Raw genomic sequence first — 18,606 nt, forward strand, 5'->3', positions numbered from 1 at the left:
ACTGTACAATATAATATTAGGTTTAAGTTTCCAATCTTACAATCATCCAAAGTAGTGATTAGGACAATACATTTTCTAATATTACACTTAAAAGAGAACGGAGAAAGTATGAGTACTTTATACGATGTATAGTAAGCACGTCTTGCGGTAAGATCAGCTTGCCAAGCTACAATTTTTCATAGCAAGCTGCATGAGAGTTCAAATTGTGCAACTATTGATGGCTTTTTATTAGAGAGGAATTGATTGGATTGACAATGGTGCCCTCCATGTATATAATGCTAATTCTAGCCAATTGTCCAATATATACACTAATTGCTTTCCAACCTAATATTACATTTTGTAAATTGGCCATTTTAAAGCCAAGTTGATGAATGCCTTGACTGATTCATTGCTATCATTACTCATGTACATTTGAACATTTTCATATTGTCAATAAATTATTATTTTTTCCCGTTCTTTAAATTGGACCTTAAAAGATTGCCTCATATTTATAAGTTTTGATGGACCATAACTTTAAAATTAAAGGACTAAAGTATAACATGGCTATGAATCAAATAATTGGAGATAGATCGAGAAAGCATTTAGTCATTGTATAACACAACGTAGTTTGTATAATTTATATGTTGTTATTCTCATAGCAAACTAGCAGAGCCCTCATAAACGCATCTATATATGTTCAACCTCAGCAACACAAAAGCATTCATAATAAGCTATAAATCTTCTTAAAAGAGTTCAACTAACTCTCCAATAATGCAGCATTCAGAACATTCAAATTAAAAGTGGTAATCTATTTGTCATCAACTCAATAGAAAGTACTTGGACAATCCCTTGGCAAAATCGAGCTTGAAACTCAAAGCACTTGTTCTCTCATTATTCAGCTTCATAAATGAGTATTTATCATATCTACCGTGAAGTAACTTGTACGGTAGATTGGATCGCTAATGTAGGTCATTTAGTTTTTTATAGTATGGATATTGATGTTTTTAATAACTCTAGTTTGTTACTATTATTCTATATTTTGATACATAAAAAATTCTCCTCATGCAGAAGGCATCCTAATAATTATTTTTCTTACTACCTTATAAAAAAACTAGCAACTGATAAATACTTCCTCCGTCTCATAATACTTGGGAGATTAGGGTAGACACGTAATTTAAGAAAATTACAAGCAGGTTTATTTAAAACATTTGTTTATTGTATAAAAGATTCTCTTTTATTATAAGAAAATAACAATTGGGGTGGGAGTAGGGTAAGTGAGGAGAGAGAAAATGTGGGAAAATATTTTTTTTATTAGTAGTCTTTAGTAATGTATCAAATATTATGGGACGGATGAAAATGAAAATTGTGTTAAGTATTATGGGATAGAGGGAGTAATTAAAAATTCTTAAAAATTTACAAGAGTATATGACAATTTGAGAAATTTAGTGCGGTCTATTAATCTAAATCAAGTCATTACACTCGTTACATTTTTGACACACATTACACTCATTACCTTTTGTTTTCTTTTTCTTTTTTGTTTTTAGGAATTACATTCATTACATTATTATTCATACTTTTTGTTTTTTGTTTTTCGATTTTTTCATCATATACTCCTGAGTTTTTGTTTATTCACCATATGTCCCTATAATTTTTTAAATTCGCTATATACCCGTGAGTTATTACAAAAATTCACCATATACCCTTAATAACAACAAGATGAGTGGGGGTTAATTATGCATCAAAACCACCTTAAAGCTCTCCCCCTCCATCCCTGAAACCACTCCTCTTCTTTCTCCAACCCCCGAAACCACTCCAAATCTCCATAAGCTTATCCGTATGATTGATTTTGAGGATAAGAAAAGGAAATTTTGGGTGGTTTTGAGGGTGTGAAAAAGAAATGTGGGTGGTTTCGGGGTAGGGGAATGTATTTAGGATACTTTCGGGTCATAATTAACTTTATTGACTAACGAAGTTAACAATCATTAGTCATCAAGAGTATATGGTGTATTTTTGTAAAAACTCGGGGGTATATGATGAATTTAAAAAGTTCAGGGATATATGGTGAATAAACAAAAAAAAATTCATGGGCATATGGTAAAAAAACCGTTTAATTTTCGTTGAGAGAACTACTATAACAAATTAATAGATTGTCAGGTGATATAGAGTCATAAGTAACAAATTAACAAGTAACATAGAGTCATAGACGACATTCAATCTCAGATCTTGAAAACTGAAATCATTCGGCTTTGAAAAAAAAAAAACACTTTCAAAATCTCTATTCCCACGTTGACTTTGCCCCTGAAAAAAAAACTACCTTCTCCCCTTTTATCTCATTTCCACGCATCTTCCAAAAATTCTCCAAAGCCAGTTTTGCTTCCTCACTTCTCTCTCCCTCTCTTATTCACTCCTACTTTGAAGTTGCTTCTTCTTTTTCTCTCTCCTCAACCACCCAATCATATTACAAATCGCCAATTATTACAACTTACACTCTTATTTTTCTTACTCACTTCAATCTTATTCTTCGAAACCCAGAAAAATTGGTTTGAAAAACAGGACAAAATTCCATTGATTGAAATTTGAAGATAAAAAATGATGCGAAGACATAATTTTTTGGTGCCTTTTATTGCCCTTCTTCTTGGTGCTCTTGCTATGACTTTCAGTCTCATTGCTTTTACCAAAAGGGTTAAGGTACTTTTTACATTTCATTTTACTTTTATTTACAGTAAATTTCTATACTTGTAATATATTTTGGTTTTTCATGTTGTATTTTACCGAAAAAAATCAAATATTTAAGGGTTCGTTTGATATTGTTGTAGTTTTCTATATTTTGGTTTTTTTATTTTCAAAATAACATGATATATGTTATATTTTTTTTTTTTTTTTAGAGGCAGAAGACCAAAAATTTATTCAATGGCAAGAGTATCCATAGTTACATAGGGGGAGACAAGAGGGGGGACACAGTTAACCCAAACTTGCTCAAGATTAAAAGGAATGAAATTTGCTAGATTATGGGCGACGGAATTTCCTCTCCTCTTGACATGGCGCCATTGAATACTACTATAACGAGAGCCCTGCATCATCGCATCACCTAGAATCATATCCAGATCAGAGTTGAGCATCATATCCTTTGCGAGTCTCGATACAATAACTTGGCAATCAGATTCTATAATGATATTAGCAAGCCCGAATCTCGTTCCCAGACTAAGTGCCCAGACTATGGCTTTTGCTTCCGCAACTTCAATCGACCACCACGCTCTGACTCTTCGAGAAGCCGCAAATAAGACTGCCCCTTCATCATTCCTAGCTACTACACCAAGGCCAACCCACCCCTCATTTGTAATCGAGGCATCTGTATTGACCTTCACAAAACCTTGGGGCGGAGGGAGCCATCTTCGAGAGCTTGAACAAGGGATTGACTCCCCCACTTTGTTCAGTCTTTCTTCCAGTAACTTACTTTCCTCAGCCCACCTCTGCACACGAGCCACAAGCAAGTCAGAAGATCCGTCCTTCCCTTGGAAAATTTTCAAGTTTCTCTCCTGCCAAATACCCCACATAAGGTAAATACCACGAGCCTTCACATCTTTTGGCAAGTTTCCCCAGCTTTCAATAAGATCACAGGGATTGAGGGAAAGGGCTTCCCTCCTCATATCTTCACAATCAAGTCTGAGCCACAAGTTCTGGATTCGCTCGCATTCAAAGAAAGCGTGCTGCCACGTTTCAGACTCGTTTTCGCACCAAGGACACCAGTCATTCTCCGCAAGGTGCCTGTGTTTTAGAAGCCTACGAACAGGGATAGTTCCTGTGCAAAATCGCCACAAAAAATTTCTGGCTTTCGGGATAATTTGCATCTTCCAAATGTCAACTCATGCTTGATGGAAGTCATCTAGGTTGCATCCCTTCCCCAGCATGTATGACGTTTTGACAGTATACTCACCGTCCTTAGAGAAAGCCCAGATCACTTTATCAGGAGGGCACCTCAAACTCAGGGGGATTGAGAGTATGCTCTTCTTGTCTCGATCATTGAAAAGCGCCTGAATTTTGTCATAGTCCCAGGTCATGGCTTCCCTATTAATCAGTTCACTCACTTTCGAAAACTCTTCTGATGGAGTACTTGTTGCAAAGCGGCCTGTCTCATCACAAATCCACGGGTCCTCCCAAATCCGTATGCACTCTCCATTACCCACTCGCCAGAGGGTTCCTTCTTTTATTAGGGATTTTGAACCCCATATACTCCGCCATGAGTAGCTGCCACCATATCCAAGAGACGAGCCAAGGAAATCTGAGTGCTTGAAGTATCTTGCTCTCATCACTTTACACAGTAAAGAGTTGTTGTGAGAAATTATACGCCAAGCTTGTCGCCCTAGGAGAGCTTCATTGAATATTGCCAAGTCCCGAAACCCCATCCCTCCGAGGCATTTAAGAGTACACATAGAATCCCAGCTCTTCCAGTGAATACGTTTCTTATCCACATTCTGACCCCACCAGAAATTTGCCATTGTCACATGAATTTTTCTAATTACCTCTGACGGGAATTTATACACTCCCATGAGATAAGTTGGGATTGCCTGGATCACTGACTTTAAAAGAATCTCTTTTCCGGCTTGGGACAGTAACTTCTCCTTCCACCCCTGCAATTTTTTCCACACCCTATCCAATAAAGCTTCAAAGACTTCTTTTTTTGATCTCCCAATTATATTTGGGATGCCAAGGTATTGTCCATGCCTCTCAACTTGCTTCATCCTCAAAATTCCCATCATATCTTCTTTTTGCTCAGTCCCCACCCCCTTACTAAAAGACACTTCCGATTTTTCATAATTGATTTTTTGTCCCGATGCTGCTTCGTACTGGTTGAGAATATCAACGATGTTTGAGCATTCCTGACGGTTAGCCCTAGTAAAGAGGAGACTGTCATCTGCAAAAAGGAGGTGAGAGATTTATGGGCCTCTCCGACATGGCTTCACCACATGATATATGTTATATAATGAATAAAAAAATAGTCAAACTTATTAAAATCCTGATAATTTAGAAGACTGATAATAAAAAAGTGAAAACACGTTTTTCTTGTTTCCTGTTTTTGGTCTTTTGTTTTAAAAAACAGAAAACAGAAAATAAAAAACAATGTCAAACAAGCCCTAAAGTAATATTTTTTAATTAGTACTAGTATGATTTGGTCATGTTATTCAATTTATTTTCTAACTTTGTTGATTAATGATTACTATTATGTTTATTTTTAAAGGTAGTCTATAAAAATTGTTAATCCGATATATTGAGACGGAGGGAGTATACATAATTATATTTAAACAAGATTTATGTGCTTGTAATTTTTGTAAATAATTGATTTGACAAGGAAAAGATATTTAGAAAAATTGTATGGACTAAAATACTATGAATGTGAGCTTTCCTTGATTAAGGGGAAGACATCTTTGTCAATGCCGTCGAAACGATGTCGTTTAGTTGATTTCCTTTGTAGGCTGATTTCATCATAATCAAAGAAGAAATTACTAAGAAGTAGATGATATAGTGGGGCCCTTGTCTAAGTGCCTAAATGCCTAATACTTCTAAGTTCCAAGTTATAACTCTCATCCCTCAAAGGAACATCCACATTTCCACCTTAATTACTTGCTTAAATAGAAACTCAAAATAAATTCCATAATTGATATATATTCCCTTTTGTCCCCGTTTATTTACCCCGTTTGACTTCTTATAGTGTTCAAGATATCTTTTAAAATATGAATATCTCCAATTTTATACATGCAAAAAATGTAAAAATATGATAATCTTAAAATATCTATTGTAACAAATTTAACAAGATATGACTACTCGGTTTTGATCAATCAGTACTGGTCTATTATATTGTTAGTTTGCTATTGACAAATCTCAGACCCTACGGTAATGCAATTCTCAATCGCAAAGAACGTAGCTAATTAAAAATAATCTAGTTGATTAATGTCTCTGTTTAGACTTTAGATGATCAACAATGTACTACACTACAACCTTAAAACTTGATGTCGAGTCATGATTAAGTCGTTCAATTTACGTGTATAGTTGCATTGCGCAGGCTAAAGATGTTACCAAAAAAGATAGGTTATGTGTATACCCAAGCAGTCCATCATCTGCTCTTGGCATAGTTGCTGCATTATTTCTACTAGCCGAGCAAATTGTTATTAGTGCTGCTACTTATTGCTTTTGCTGCTGTGGACTACGTTGTTCTGCTCGTTGCACTGTTATAAGCTCATTACTCTTCTTCATCGGCTCCTGGTATGTTATTAATTTCTACAATTCGCTTACATTTGTCTCCCTTAATTATAAATGACGAGGAGGGGATAGAAATAGCACAAGTTCTATAAAGGCCGGTTCATTTGTTAATACATAGTGTCGTGGCAATTAATTCTGAATGAAGGGAGTGTAACTGTGTAAGCTTAACTTTATATTGGTCCGTTGTGCACAAGAATTTTACTCTTTTATCTTGGTATGTATTGCAGGTTCACTTTTCTGATAACGTTCATTGGATTGATATATACAGCAATCCTTAACAACAACAACTTCCTAGCAAAAGCCTATACCAGAGAAAACATTGACAGTTGCGAGGTGGGCAACGAGAATTTGTTCCTTGGGGCTGCATATTGGTGCATAATTAGCACTGTTGTAGGTCTGGTATCATATGCTTTCTGGGCGTGTGGTGCTGCTAAAACAAACAGTAATAACCAAGGCCGCTGTTGATCATGAGCACGGTGTTGCTATGGGAGAACCTCAGACGCAGCAACCGAAGGAATAATCTAGATAGCTAACGTGATGCTTGTTGAGTGGCCGGTATCTTGTATAGCTCAAGAACAATCCAAGGGTAGTAAGATTGTTGTAAGCTGTAAAGATTTTTTCATCTTTTAGTCTGTTTGTAGTTGAGCTGAAAGTTATTTAGTTTAGCAAATGTTATATCAAATAGAATGTTGAACAAATCTCTTACAGTCTTACTCATCAATGACATACAACATGTTTTTTCCAACATATCTCGAATAATCTATTAAATCATGTTTGAAATATACGAAGTATCTTTTTACATTTTTGACCAACTTTAACTTTACTAGCCATCTAAATTTGATTGATCACATTTTTCTTCTTGTTTGTCCATATTAACTTAATAATTTATGCGTGCAGGTAATATATATGAGTATAACTTAACTTTAAATTATAAAAAAAATGACTTGTAAATTTGTAATGATTCATTCCCCGTGTCCCTTATTTTTTGCCCCATTTAACTTTTCACGGTCTCTAAGACGCGAGTAGCATCGTCAGTGATACTTCATAATAACATGCAGTAAGATGCTTGCATCTTGATGGTTAATTTTCCATACATGTGCATGACAGAACCACAGAAGTTGGGTATTTATAATGTTCAGGAATTTTTTAGAATTATCAATAAGCTACATAGAACATCAACTAACTCAGAATTTTTACCCTATTGAAGTTATATTAGGAAAAAATAAAATTCCTAGCACGCAATAATAAGTTGCAAGAAGACTGAGGGATTACTCCCATAGTCAATAGTCACTTTGGGTTTACAATAGCTCTTCTTCTTTTCCTCCTTTGGCCTGCCATGTCTTCGTCAGAAGAATCGTCTGAAGAATATGGTTGTGTTTTTCAGGTTCCCTCTTGTCTTCTTCTTCTTTGTCAGAATGCAGTAGAAGAGACAAGGGGGGCAAAAGGTGATATCAGTATCATCATAAAAAAATAAAAAAAAAAATAAAAAAAATAAAAAATCCAAGCCAAAGCTTAATACTTAGACAATTTTCACAAGTTGAAAAGTCTAGGTAGAAGGAGCGACGCAGCCGAAGTTCAGTACTTCGAAAAATTTGGAAAAAATTTCACAAGTTGGAAAATTCAAATGAAAATCTAAGTAAAAGGAACAAAGCTAGGAGAAAATGAAAGCTGAAAGAGCATTAAGACTCACCGAAGTCTTCAGCAAGAGTTTGTCTTCAGCGTAGAGCACGTTGGGCTCAATTACAGGAGTTCTCGGCTCAGCACTTTGCTCAGAATTCCTTGCAAAAACTCCAGCCCGAACGCTTGCAGCAGCGGCAACAACTAGTTCCTCGGGGCCCAAAAGGAAAAAGGGGTCCCTCTTCAAATACCAGGGTTTTTGCCTGGAGTGCTCAGCTGGCTTGACTATTTCAAGCGTTGATGTGCGCAGTGCGGGGGCCCTAGCAGGAGGATCGATTATAGTAGGGGTGTTCCTCGTCACTTGCCGAGCAGCGCTAATACCAAGCCTATTATATTCCAAGTCGCAATTCCCCTCGTGCAGCACTGAAGAACCGAAAGAAAAAGGTTATTCTGCATGAAAAGGGAAACAAGCAAAAAGAAAAAATAAAAAAGACAAGTAAAGGCTCTTGGCCCAAGCTGAGCTTCTTACCATATTGATATTTTCGGCTGAGGCCGACAGCAGCTAATATCTTCTCCTTGAAGATATAGTGATAGCAGGGAAGCCAAGTCTCTGGCACGTAAGTCATTCGGCCAGTTCCCCCTGGGTTCCTCTTCTTCCCGAAGAGAGTCAACAACTCCTTCTCTTCGACTATGAAATCGTCAGGGCTGAGGACTTTCATCTTCGGATCAGGCATTCTCAGGTGCCTTGGCCCACCAAAATAATTCGGGTGCCCTTCTTCGGCTGGGGCTCGAACTAGATCCATTGACCCCTCCAGTCCTTATCGGAGGTGTCATTCGGCCAAGTGGTTAAAAACCCCCTTTGGGTTTCAATTCTCCACCACCCAAGGCCATGGTGTTCATCAGATTGCTGATTCGGCATCAGCTTATGCAATTTTCGGAACACACCTAAGCTCGGCTCAAATCCGTAAAAGAGACAGACCCACAAGAATGTCATGACTCTTCGGATACTGACCGGGGTCAGTTGACACAAGGAAATATTATACCCATTTAGCACTTGAACAACAAATGAGTGCAAAGGAAATCTAAGTCCAGATTGGAGTTGCCTGGTGTACACGCCGATGTAACCAGGTGGGGGTCTATGAATCCTATCTTCGGCGACGGGCATTTGACACCAATACCCGTCTTCCTCCATAATGCCGTAGAACACTTCGATTTGTTCGGCAAAATGATGGAGGGCATTCCCATTGACCCACCAATCATAGGGAACCGCATTCATCAACCCATGGTTCTCGGGCGGATTTTGCCATTCCTCGGCTCCCTAAGGTAGGCGCCGAGGCCCATGCGCTGAGCCACTAGCGGAGGTGCTTGCCTCCTCCCAACCTCGGTACGACACCGAAGTTACTGGTATCGCAACAATGGGGGGCTCCTCAGAAGAAGCCTTATCTTCTCGTCTCGGAAGAGAGACATTGTTGCTTAGGCGCAACATTCGCCCTAATGGTTCATTGCGCCTAGCACCTAGCTGAGGAACTCCCTCCTCCTCAGCCCTCATGGGTCTCTTTCCTAAATCTCGGGCCACTTTTGCAAAAAGTCAAAAAAATTGAGAAGAAAGGGAGAGCTCTGGAAAATAAGAGAATCGAACAAGTTTAGGGAAAAATTACCTCTACTGGACTCGGAATTTGTTGACCTATTGATGCGGAGCAAAAAATTTTAGTATAAAAGCTCGGAATCGTAGAGAATAAGGAAGAATTGAAATTAGGTTCTCAAGGGTTTGGGCGAATTTCAGGAAGTGTGTTTGCGAAAAGTGATTAGCGAAGGTAGAGAGGGCGGTTTATATAAGTTTGCCGGAATCAAGAATTCCAAGAGTTTAAAACCGCCAAAAATCCCACTAAATTCCACTTAAACACAACCGTTAAACACATTCCTAAGTTAACTACCCACTAAACTTTCTACCTTCCCTAATTATTCTCCTTAATGACAGTTATAACGTCATTAACTGTCCAAATTCCCTTTTCAAATTACAATCATTTGTTTCCCTCCATTTTGCAAGTCAAAACCCGACCCGTCATCCTTCCGAATCGGGTTTGGGGGGCAAGTTGTTTGGGTCCAATTCAGTTAACCTAACTGGGCTGACCCAAATGATTTAATTACAAAAGTCCAATGCAAGGTTCAACTCTCTAAAAGCATGCTAAGTCAATCAAGCCTAGTCAGCATGGCAAGCCCATCTGACTTCAAGGGCCCAGTCCTCCTCATTGAGCAAAGGAATAAAAGCCATCAATTGTATCACCTTACATTCATTCACAATTAACCTCAAGCAATTAATCCTCTTGCATATCATTTACTCTCAATACACTAAACTGACTTTAGCATCGGAGGGGCCTTCCTCGGCAACCACCCCCGAGGCTAGTTTACGTGTACTTGCTGTGCAGGAAATCCTCGGCCCAGTCATCGCTTAGACCGAGACCAGTCTTCTCCCTTGAAAAGGGCCTACCCTGAAGGTCCTATTATTTTCATCCGAAACAAGCATGATATTATAATTTACTTTACCCGCCACCGAAGTTCTATAAATAGCAATTAACCCAAACTAATTTGTGTAATTACTCTCATCTAATCAACTACATTTTTAGATGATTCTAGACGGAGAAAGAGAAAGAGAGTCTTAAACTAAAAGAGATTAAAATGGTTGGTCAATTTAGTTATTGGGTGCCTTTAAAAGCCTTTATTTATGGTATCTTAGCAATTGCTCTCAGTTTTGCCGCCTATTCTAAAAGGATAAAGGTAATAAATTTTTATTTTAACATTTTTTCGTAACTTTCGATACAACACCTGTTCCAATATATTTGCATTACTTTAACTGAACACGCTTGTCAAATCACAATTTGGTTATTGAAAACTTAACATAATGAGCTATAAATTATACATTAGGGACATAAGGTAACCCATAAAACATCTTACATTCTTATCAATCTTATGTACTAGTATATTTTTCATGTCTGAAACCTTTAATTTCCTTATGAATAGTAAAATGTGGCGCTATTACTTTGCTGCCCCTAATTTTATGGTTTGCCATATATACCCTTTGCATGTGAAAATCTGTCCAGGCTTCTCTTGTTGTTTGACTACTATATTCCTGGTTTTTCTCAACACCACAATTCTCAGTCTCTCTCCTCTGCTCTTCCTCATTTTCGGGGGTTTTATTTGCTATAAAATGTCTGCTGGTGCTCCTTTTCGTCCTTTCTTTTTCCTCGCTTTCCATTGAAGGCTTGCTGCGTGCTCTGAGCTTAATCTCCTCCATTAAAGCAGCTTCTTCAGGTAAGATGTATATCCTTTTTATAATCATCTAACATCAATTTCACAATCTAGGGTATGTATAGCTTTAATTTTCATACAAATCCAGTTTTTCTTTTTTATGCTATGTGTTTTTGGTTAATCTTCTTAATTAATTTTGTGGGTATTTGAAAAAATTGAGGTTTGTAATTGAATTTTTCTGAGTTTTGTGTGTGTTTTCCTAAATCTGTATATCCCGTGCATATGAAATATTTCTAAACTATGTATGGTTTTTCCTTAACATTGTATGTATTTATGTAGATTTGCAGGAGGAATTTGAGTTAGCTTCATTCGAAAACAAGAAGAAAGAGAATCATTAAATGGTAGTTTCCAGTGCCAGGGCTTTCTTCTTTAGGTAAAATTAAAAAATACTATATTTGATCTATATTCTTCATCTCTTTTATACTGTACTGTATTGAGCAAATTAACGAAATAAACGATTTTTTTGAGTAAAAAGGTTTCATTTTGCTGGGCCAAAAATCCCAATCATGTTTTGTTTTATCTCTTGTTTTGCAGAATTCCTTGACCTTCGTCATTTACAAATTTGTATGCGTTTCTTTATATACCAGAGCGGTTTCAGATATATTTGCTCTTATTTAATTTTATCATTATATATATTGATATTTTTTTTTTGTTACTTTTGTGATCATTCCTATAATTTAGTGAAAAAATAATTAATTTAGATTTTAGGGGTTGTGGTTGAATTTGATACCCGTTTTTTGAAAATTGTGTTGTTTGTGTAAGATTTTGATGAATGAATTTGTCTCCCTTCCGGGAAATTATAGTACTGATGTGTAGTACGAGGAAAGCGCCTTGTGTTGTGTAGTCACATAGTGCAGTTTCATCGAATTATGGTGTGTTCTTGTTGAGTTTGAGGGTCTAAATTGCATCGAAATTTCGCCATAATATGCTTATAGTGTGTTATTTGTTGTTACATAGGGTGTCTATCCTAGAACGGGTGTAATTTTACACTCTCACATTTGCCTCCTAATGTGGTCAGCTCATGAGTAAATGGGGAGGGGAATTTGAAAGCGTGCAAAAGTGTAAAATTACACTCAGGTGTAGGATGGAAATTGCAGCTGTTACATGGGTGGTAGTTGTGATGACAGAATGGGTTTTCCAACTCAAAAGTACTGTATTTACTTACAAGAAAAAAGAACTATTGATTTACTTAGTATACAATATACTTAATGTAGTTCCATGTCAAGAGTGTTTTAGTAAGTTTACTATGTCATGGATTGCACATTTTGAGGATTTCTGCTATATAATAGGTATAATCCAAGGTGAATCTTTGTTGATCGTTCACTGAACGAAATGCAATCAATCCATAGAGCATTGGGTTTGCTTGGCCTACCTGAACTCAAGCAGTACTTTGTCAAATTCAACCTAATGAACTGAGATATTGTCCGCTACTTGACTCTCTTCTGGCTTAAATGTTACCTCATTCTTAATATCTGCATTTATAACTATGAAAAGTAGGATTCTTTTTAGATTTTACCAGTGCTATCATTGTTGATGTTTTCGATATAATGAAGTCATTTCTAATTTATAATCCATGATTTTGTCCTAATAAGCTTTATTTTACTTAGGCTTGCGTTTTTCCCGTGAGATGCTAGATAACTTTATTACGATAATCCTAAATGTACACTTAGAGTGTTTATGGTTTATGCTACTGTTTTATTTTTTTTTGGTGAGTGTAGAAGAAAAGTAATTACTGTTTTATTTTTTATGGTTAGAGGGAATTGTTGATGTTTAGCACCTAATTTCTATTTTGCCTTCAGCACCTTATCACACTAGATTAAGGAAGCAATATCTTGTGCTTAACTCTAATTAGCCAAGTTTTGAAATCACACTAGGTGTCTTTTAGCATTTACATTGTGCTTGCACATTAGAATTTAATCTAAAATCAAATTGACCTCACAGTTTGATCAAATTATGTCATGTTGTCATGTTCAAATACAAGGTAGGAAAGTATTCTTTGATTTATTTAGTGAACCAGAATTACATATTCATAGCATCCATATATGAAAAGAGGAACGTGTATAGTTGAATTCAGGCTGGTGTGGAGATTGCTTTGGAAGGTGTCCTGACTCATGTCCGGTAGAATGTGTTCATGGCGTTGAGAGTCTTATGAAACCTAATCTTGGTTGAGTTAATGCATGCATCACCAGGTTAAATGGGCCTACAATTGAGCATCACTGGTCTATGATTTTGGCACACATCACACTTTGACTGGATTAGGTGGGGTTGGGGCAGCAGACCTTGGTTGCATATTATGACAACCATCATTTCATGGATGATTTTGTATCTTACTTTTGTGTATGATTTCATTCAACTTATATGCGTGCACATATGTGTTTGTTGATTTTTTTCTCTATGTTATGAGGATTGTATATGAAGATTTAAGTTTTTTTAAAATATTTAATTGCTTTTCTATTGGATCTAATTCAAAGCATTTCAATTTTCTTTTTGATTTTGTTTAATTTGGGTTGTAAATTAAATTAACAAATTATACCCAACCTTTTAGACTTTTTGGCAGCATGGGAAGGAGCTCGTAATGTCTGAGCTTGTCTTGCGACTTCTTTATATATCAAATAAGGAAGATTGACTTCCTATGCTGGACCAAAGCTACAAGGTGGCTTCCTATACTTGATCAAAGCTTCAAGAAAAGTGTTCAGTTTTGGGATAAATTATGTTGTTTTTGATAGGTTACACCTCATTCTGTTTTGCTCACAAGCAAATTGATAATTTTGATATGTGGGATAAATGCTATATTTACTCTATTGTTTTGGAATGGGTTCGGTTCAATCATATGATCAAATAGTTTATAGGCTATGTTATCACTGTTATGTATTTGTTTAACATAACAATAATTGTACTCAATTTTGTTGTTGGGAAATTCCCAGGTGATTCTCTGATATTCAAAGCTCTCCACTTTATCTTTTGTGTTTTTTTTTTTCTTTTTTGGTATCGGGCTTTAGTTTATTAGTATGAAGTATGGTGATCTTTCGAGAGTAACTAATTGAGTACTCTGTTTAATTATTAGATTAACTATCTCTCGGTTTAAATTTTCGAAAATCATTTTGAACACAACTTTGTGAATCACTCGGTATTTTGTTCTCCTTATTGTTGAGTAATCTGTTTGTATGTATCCCTCGGTTATTAATTATCTCTCGGTTTACATGTTCAAAAAACATTGTGATTACATGTCGAATAATTTTTCCGGTAAAGATTTTGGGAATCATATTGGCTGTTAAGAGTTTAATTTTTGGTCAAAATTGACACAAAGTTAACAAAAAACATAAGTTTGCGTGCTAAGAAATATCTTATACGTTGAATTGTTCTACCAATAAAACAAGAGTTAGAGGGAAGGGGGAGTAGGAAGTCTAGGAACAAGAAGGTAGGGGTGACGAGGGTAAGATCAAATTTGACTTTATGTATGTAGTGAATTTTAAAAAACAGAGAAAAATTGCAACAACAAAAAAAAAATAACACTTTTAAGACCATGTTGTTAAGTTGAGGAGGAGATTATACGCATTTATAAATAAAAGTATTAGTGTAGGGTTTGTTCAGTGGGGGTAAAAAAAAAGTGACAATCAAATAAAGTTTTTGGGAAAATAGACTATTTAAAAGGGTCTACAAAGCATCTTTGAGGATTTTGTTAAAGAACAATGATATATAATTAATATAAACATCTCTAATTACTAATGCTTCTGGTAAAAATCTAACTTTAGCTAATGAAATGATTTTTCCTTCCCTAAAGTTTACTCGTATAATTGTCTTATAAGGAAATATACGGACCTTCAGTTTTCAAGACTTACGCTCTTCCACAGTTCCACTAAGCTATTAGAACTCTTTTTTTTAAATAAGCGCAAAAAAAACGTTCAAACTGAAATACGGAGAATGGAGTAGATGTCGGTGAAATTTCGTTAATGAAAATTTTCTTTTTCAGTTAATCTTAAATTAATTAAGTAATCCTAAAATTCCTGACTTTATCACTCTCTTCTTAAACCCTATTACACTCACTTGGCTCCATTTGGTAGGGCGTAAAACATTTTTACTGAAAAGTGTTTTTCCATTTTACATTGTTTGGTTTGGTGTAAAACATTAAAATGTAAAACTTGGGGTGGAAAATCATTTTCCACCCTATTGAAAACATTTTCCTTCCAATTTAGAAGGAAAACATTTTCCATCACAAGTGAAGGGAAAACATTTTCCCTCACAATTGAATTTTCAGTTCAACCAAACAATGAAAAATGCTTAAAATGGAAAATCATTTTTCATTCAACCAAACAACGGAAAACTTTTTTGAAAAAGAGTTTTCCATTGTAAAATGATTTTCATGGAAAACCATTTTACATTGAAAATGTTTTACACCCTACCAAACGGACCCCAAACACTTCACTCCCTACATTTTCGCTCCTTTCACATTTCCCAACCTCCGATCACTCCCATCTTCAACAATGCCGACTCAACTCATCCTCACCCTCTTCCTCTCTTCCTTCCTCCTCCTCTCTCTCACCACCGCCACCACCGACTCCGACGAGGACCTTAGCTTCCTCGACGCCGACGACGATACCGACACGGTTCAGTATGATCTCCTTGAAAAGAAGCAAGCATTCCCCAGATTGAAGCATGTCCTCCTTGGAGACACTCACAATAGCCAAATGTGAAGACCTCAAGGCCATACCAGAATGTATTGCCAACTTTTCCAGTTTGAAGGGGCTTACACTAAAAAACTGCTCCAAGAAGCTTAGGGAGAGGTGCCAGAAGCCTACAGGTGAAGATTGCGAATATAAATATGTTTATTAATTTAGGCTGATAATAAAGAGGGCGCCTCCATTAGTCACTGTGAGAAACGTTTTTGTTTCTCATAGTGGCAGTTTCGTAAATAAAATGTACCACTTTAGTCACGGTGGTACATTTTATTTACGAAATAGATGATAAAATTGTACTACTTTAGTCACGGTGGTACATTTTATTTACGAAACTGCCACTATGAGAAACAAAAACGTTTCTCACAGAAACAAAATCTCATATGAAACGGATTTACAATACTGATCATCATCTGAACGTCAGGGAGAAAGCACATACATAGACCTCTTAGATTCATATAAGGCACTCTAAATTTGGTTAAGAGTTCGGACGTTTTCAAGTGATTGCGTTCTTAATGCAGTATACTTGATAAACAGGATGCAATAAAAAATGTTTAGATTATGAAACTCCATACTCCTCAGGAGAAGCTACATCAGAAATTTTCTTCCTTGGATCACCCCATACAATAATCAATCATTTACAAGTATCATTTCAGGTTGAAATGAATGTAGGAAACCTTTTAAAATTCTATATGCAAAAGTAATGGGAAATCCATGACTTACATAGTCAACAAGTCAAGTCCACATAATAATAATTAAAAAAAAAAGTGTAAAAAGTGGATATGCAAGATCAATTCTCTAGACTATTAGTCCATGAGGTTGTGATTTTGCCTCCTTTATGGCGAGATCCATGGAGCACAAAACACGACACAGGCTTTTCTAGAAATTGGCAATAATTATACGGGTAAGTGGGTAACATAGCTAGCATGCGTCATTCTGTCAAACGGTTTGACAGTTCGGGTTTTGTTCGGTTTGAAATCGGTTCGGTATTAAATCGGGTCGGTTTGAAATCGGTTTAAGTGTCTCGCGGGTCGGTTTCAGTTCAGTTTAAATATTTATCGGTTCGATTCAGTTTCGGTTTAATCTAGATCGGTTTTAATTCGGTTCGGATTGTAAACAGTCCGGGTAGTAAACGGTTCGATGCAAACGGGTTGCGGTTTGTTAATGGTTCGGTGTAAACAGTTTTTATCCCGATTCAAACAGTTTCAGGTTGGAAGCGGTTTCGGGTTGGAAACAGTTCGGTTCTTTTTTGATTCGGTTTATAACTGGTTCGGTTTTTTTCGGTTCGTTTTATAACTGATCCGGTTCTTTTTTGGTTCAATTTATAACTAGTTCGGTTCTTCTGCGGTTTAACGTTATTCGGATCGGTTCCATTCCGAGTTTACTAAATTACGATTCGGGTCGGTTTTCGGTTTCAAAAAATCGATTGTTTATCGAGTCGTTTGGATTTGGGCAGTTAAATGGTTTTGGTTTGAAATTTGATAGTATTTGCTAACCTTTTGCTGGTTAACAAGTTTTATATAAAGTCGAGACTTCATCATTTCATATTTAGGCATCATATTATAAACAAATTCACATTGATTTTATAAATATATATCATGTTCTGTTTCAAGTTTAGTCATACTGATCTTACTAGTGTATTACGAAGTAGATTATAAAAGTTAGTGAATTAATGTATTATTCTTTTACAACTAGGTTGTTATATGTTTCTTATTTAATCATTTAAATACTAGTGTCATAGTCATGATTTGATGAGTTCTTATTAAATGGAAATTTGCAATTTGGTAATTCGATACTTGATTAATCAACAAGACTGATAATTATGGCTCGTTTATCTTTATATATTTTCATGAAATTATGAAGATATTACAAAGTAGTTTGATTTGTGTAATGAAAGAAAACATTAATGATTTATTAACAAGGTAATATTGATTAGTTCAATCGATCGTATGTACACATTAACGCATAGCATCTAACCATCTCATAGTTAAATACTTCGTATGTATTAGTACAAAATTATAAATTAGTGAACATTATTTTGATTGGATCAATAACTTGAGTTGTTGTTTTAAATTAAATTAGGATCATTGTTCGTGTAGTTTAAGTATAATGATCTACACCATCTCTAACTATTATTTTAATACTCCATCCGTCCCTTTATTTTGTCCCTTTGTCATTTTTGGGGTTAAACTTTGAAAATATTGACCATAAATTACCACTAATCTATAAAACAGTAAAACTTAATTTTGTCACGAGACTCATGAGTCATGACTCATGACTTCATGAGTGATCTTTCTAAATTTGTATCATTATATATTTTATTAATATAACGTTTTTATATTTTTTACTTGTATGAAAATAAAGATATATGACAAGGGTTAAATCGGTCGCTACAATCTAACTCTCAATCAAACAATACTTATACGAACACCCTATAACCAAGTACAATGGCAAATAAAGGTTCGGTCCACGAGGAACGAGAGTAATTGCAAATCAATCTTAAACCTAAGCTAGTTCGAAATCAATGGAAAATGGTGTTCTAAAATACTACTAAAAAGATGGAATAAATCAATAAACGAAGACATTAGGGAGAACGGGAATTCACCAAACCATCGGTAACTACGCAACAAGGAATCATAGAGACAAACGGGATATGCAAAGACTATATGTCTGATCAATATCGTGCGATAGGAAGACAACGAGCAATACTAAGCTTGGATTTCTCATGCACTCAACATTACTCGATACATAATCAAACCACATTCAATAATGAAAT

At 35.8% G+C, this 18,606-nt stretch overlaps 1 protein-coding gene and 1 long non-coding RNA gene across 2 annotated transcripts; both read left to right on the plus strand.

The window, feature by feature from the left end:
* The first annotated feature begins 5,871 nt into the window (after nt 1-5,871).
* On the plus strand, nt 5,872-6,699 carry LOC110726330. Its single transcript, XM_021905794.1, has 3 exons — nt 5,872-5,895; nt 6,038-6,237; nt 6,462-6,699. Exons 1-3 carry the CDS (start codon nt 5,872-5,874, stop codon nt 6,697-6,699), a joined length of 462 nt encoding a protein of 153 aa, XP_021761486.1.
* A 4,153-nt stretch (nt 6,700-10,852) lies between these two features.
* On the plus strand, nt 10,853-14,119 carry LOC110728484. The gene is made up of 3 exons (XR_002512692.1): nt 10,853-11,160; nt 11,437-11,530; nt 13,703-14,119. It is a non-coding gene; the product is annotated as an uncharacterized LOC110728484 (long non-coding RNA).
* The last annotated feature ends 4,487 nt before the right edge of the window (nt 14,120-18,606 follow it).

This window comes from Chenopodium quinoa, unplaced genomic scaffold, assembly GCF_001683475.1.
Source record: "Chenopodium quinoa cultivar QQ74 unplaced genomic scaffold, ASM168347v1, whole genome shotgun sequence".
NCBI classification, from domain to species: domain Eukaryota; kingdom Viridiplantae; phylum Streptophyta; class Magnoliopsida; order Caryophyllales; family Amaranthaceae; genus Chenopodium; species Chenopodium quinoa.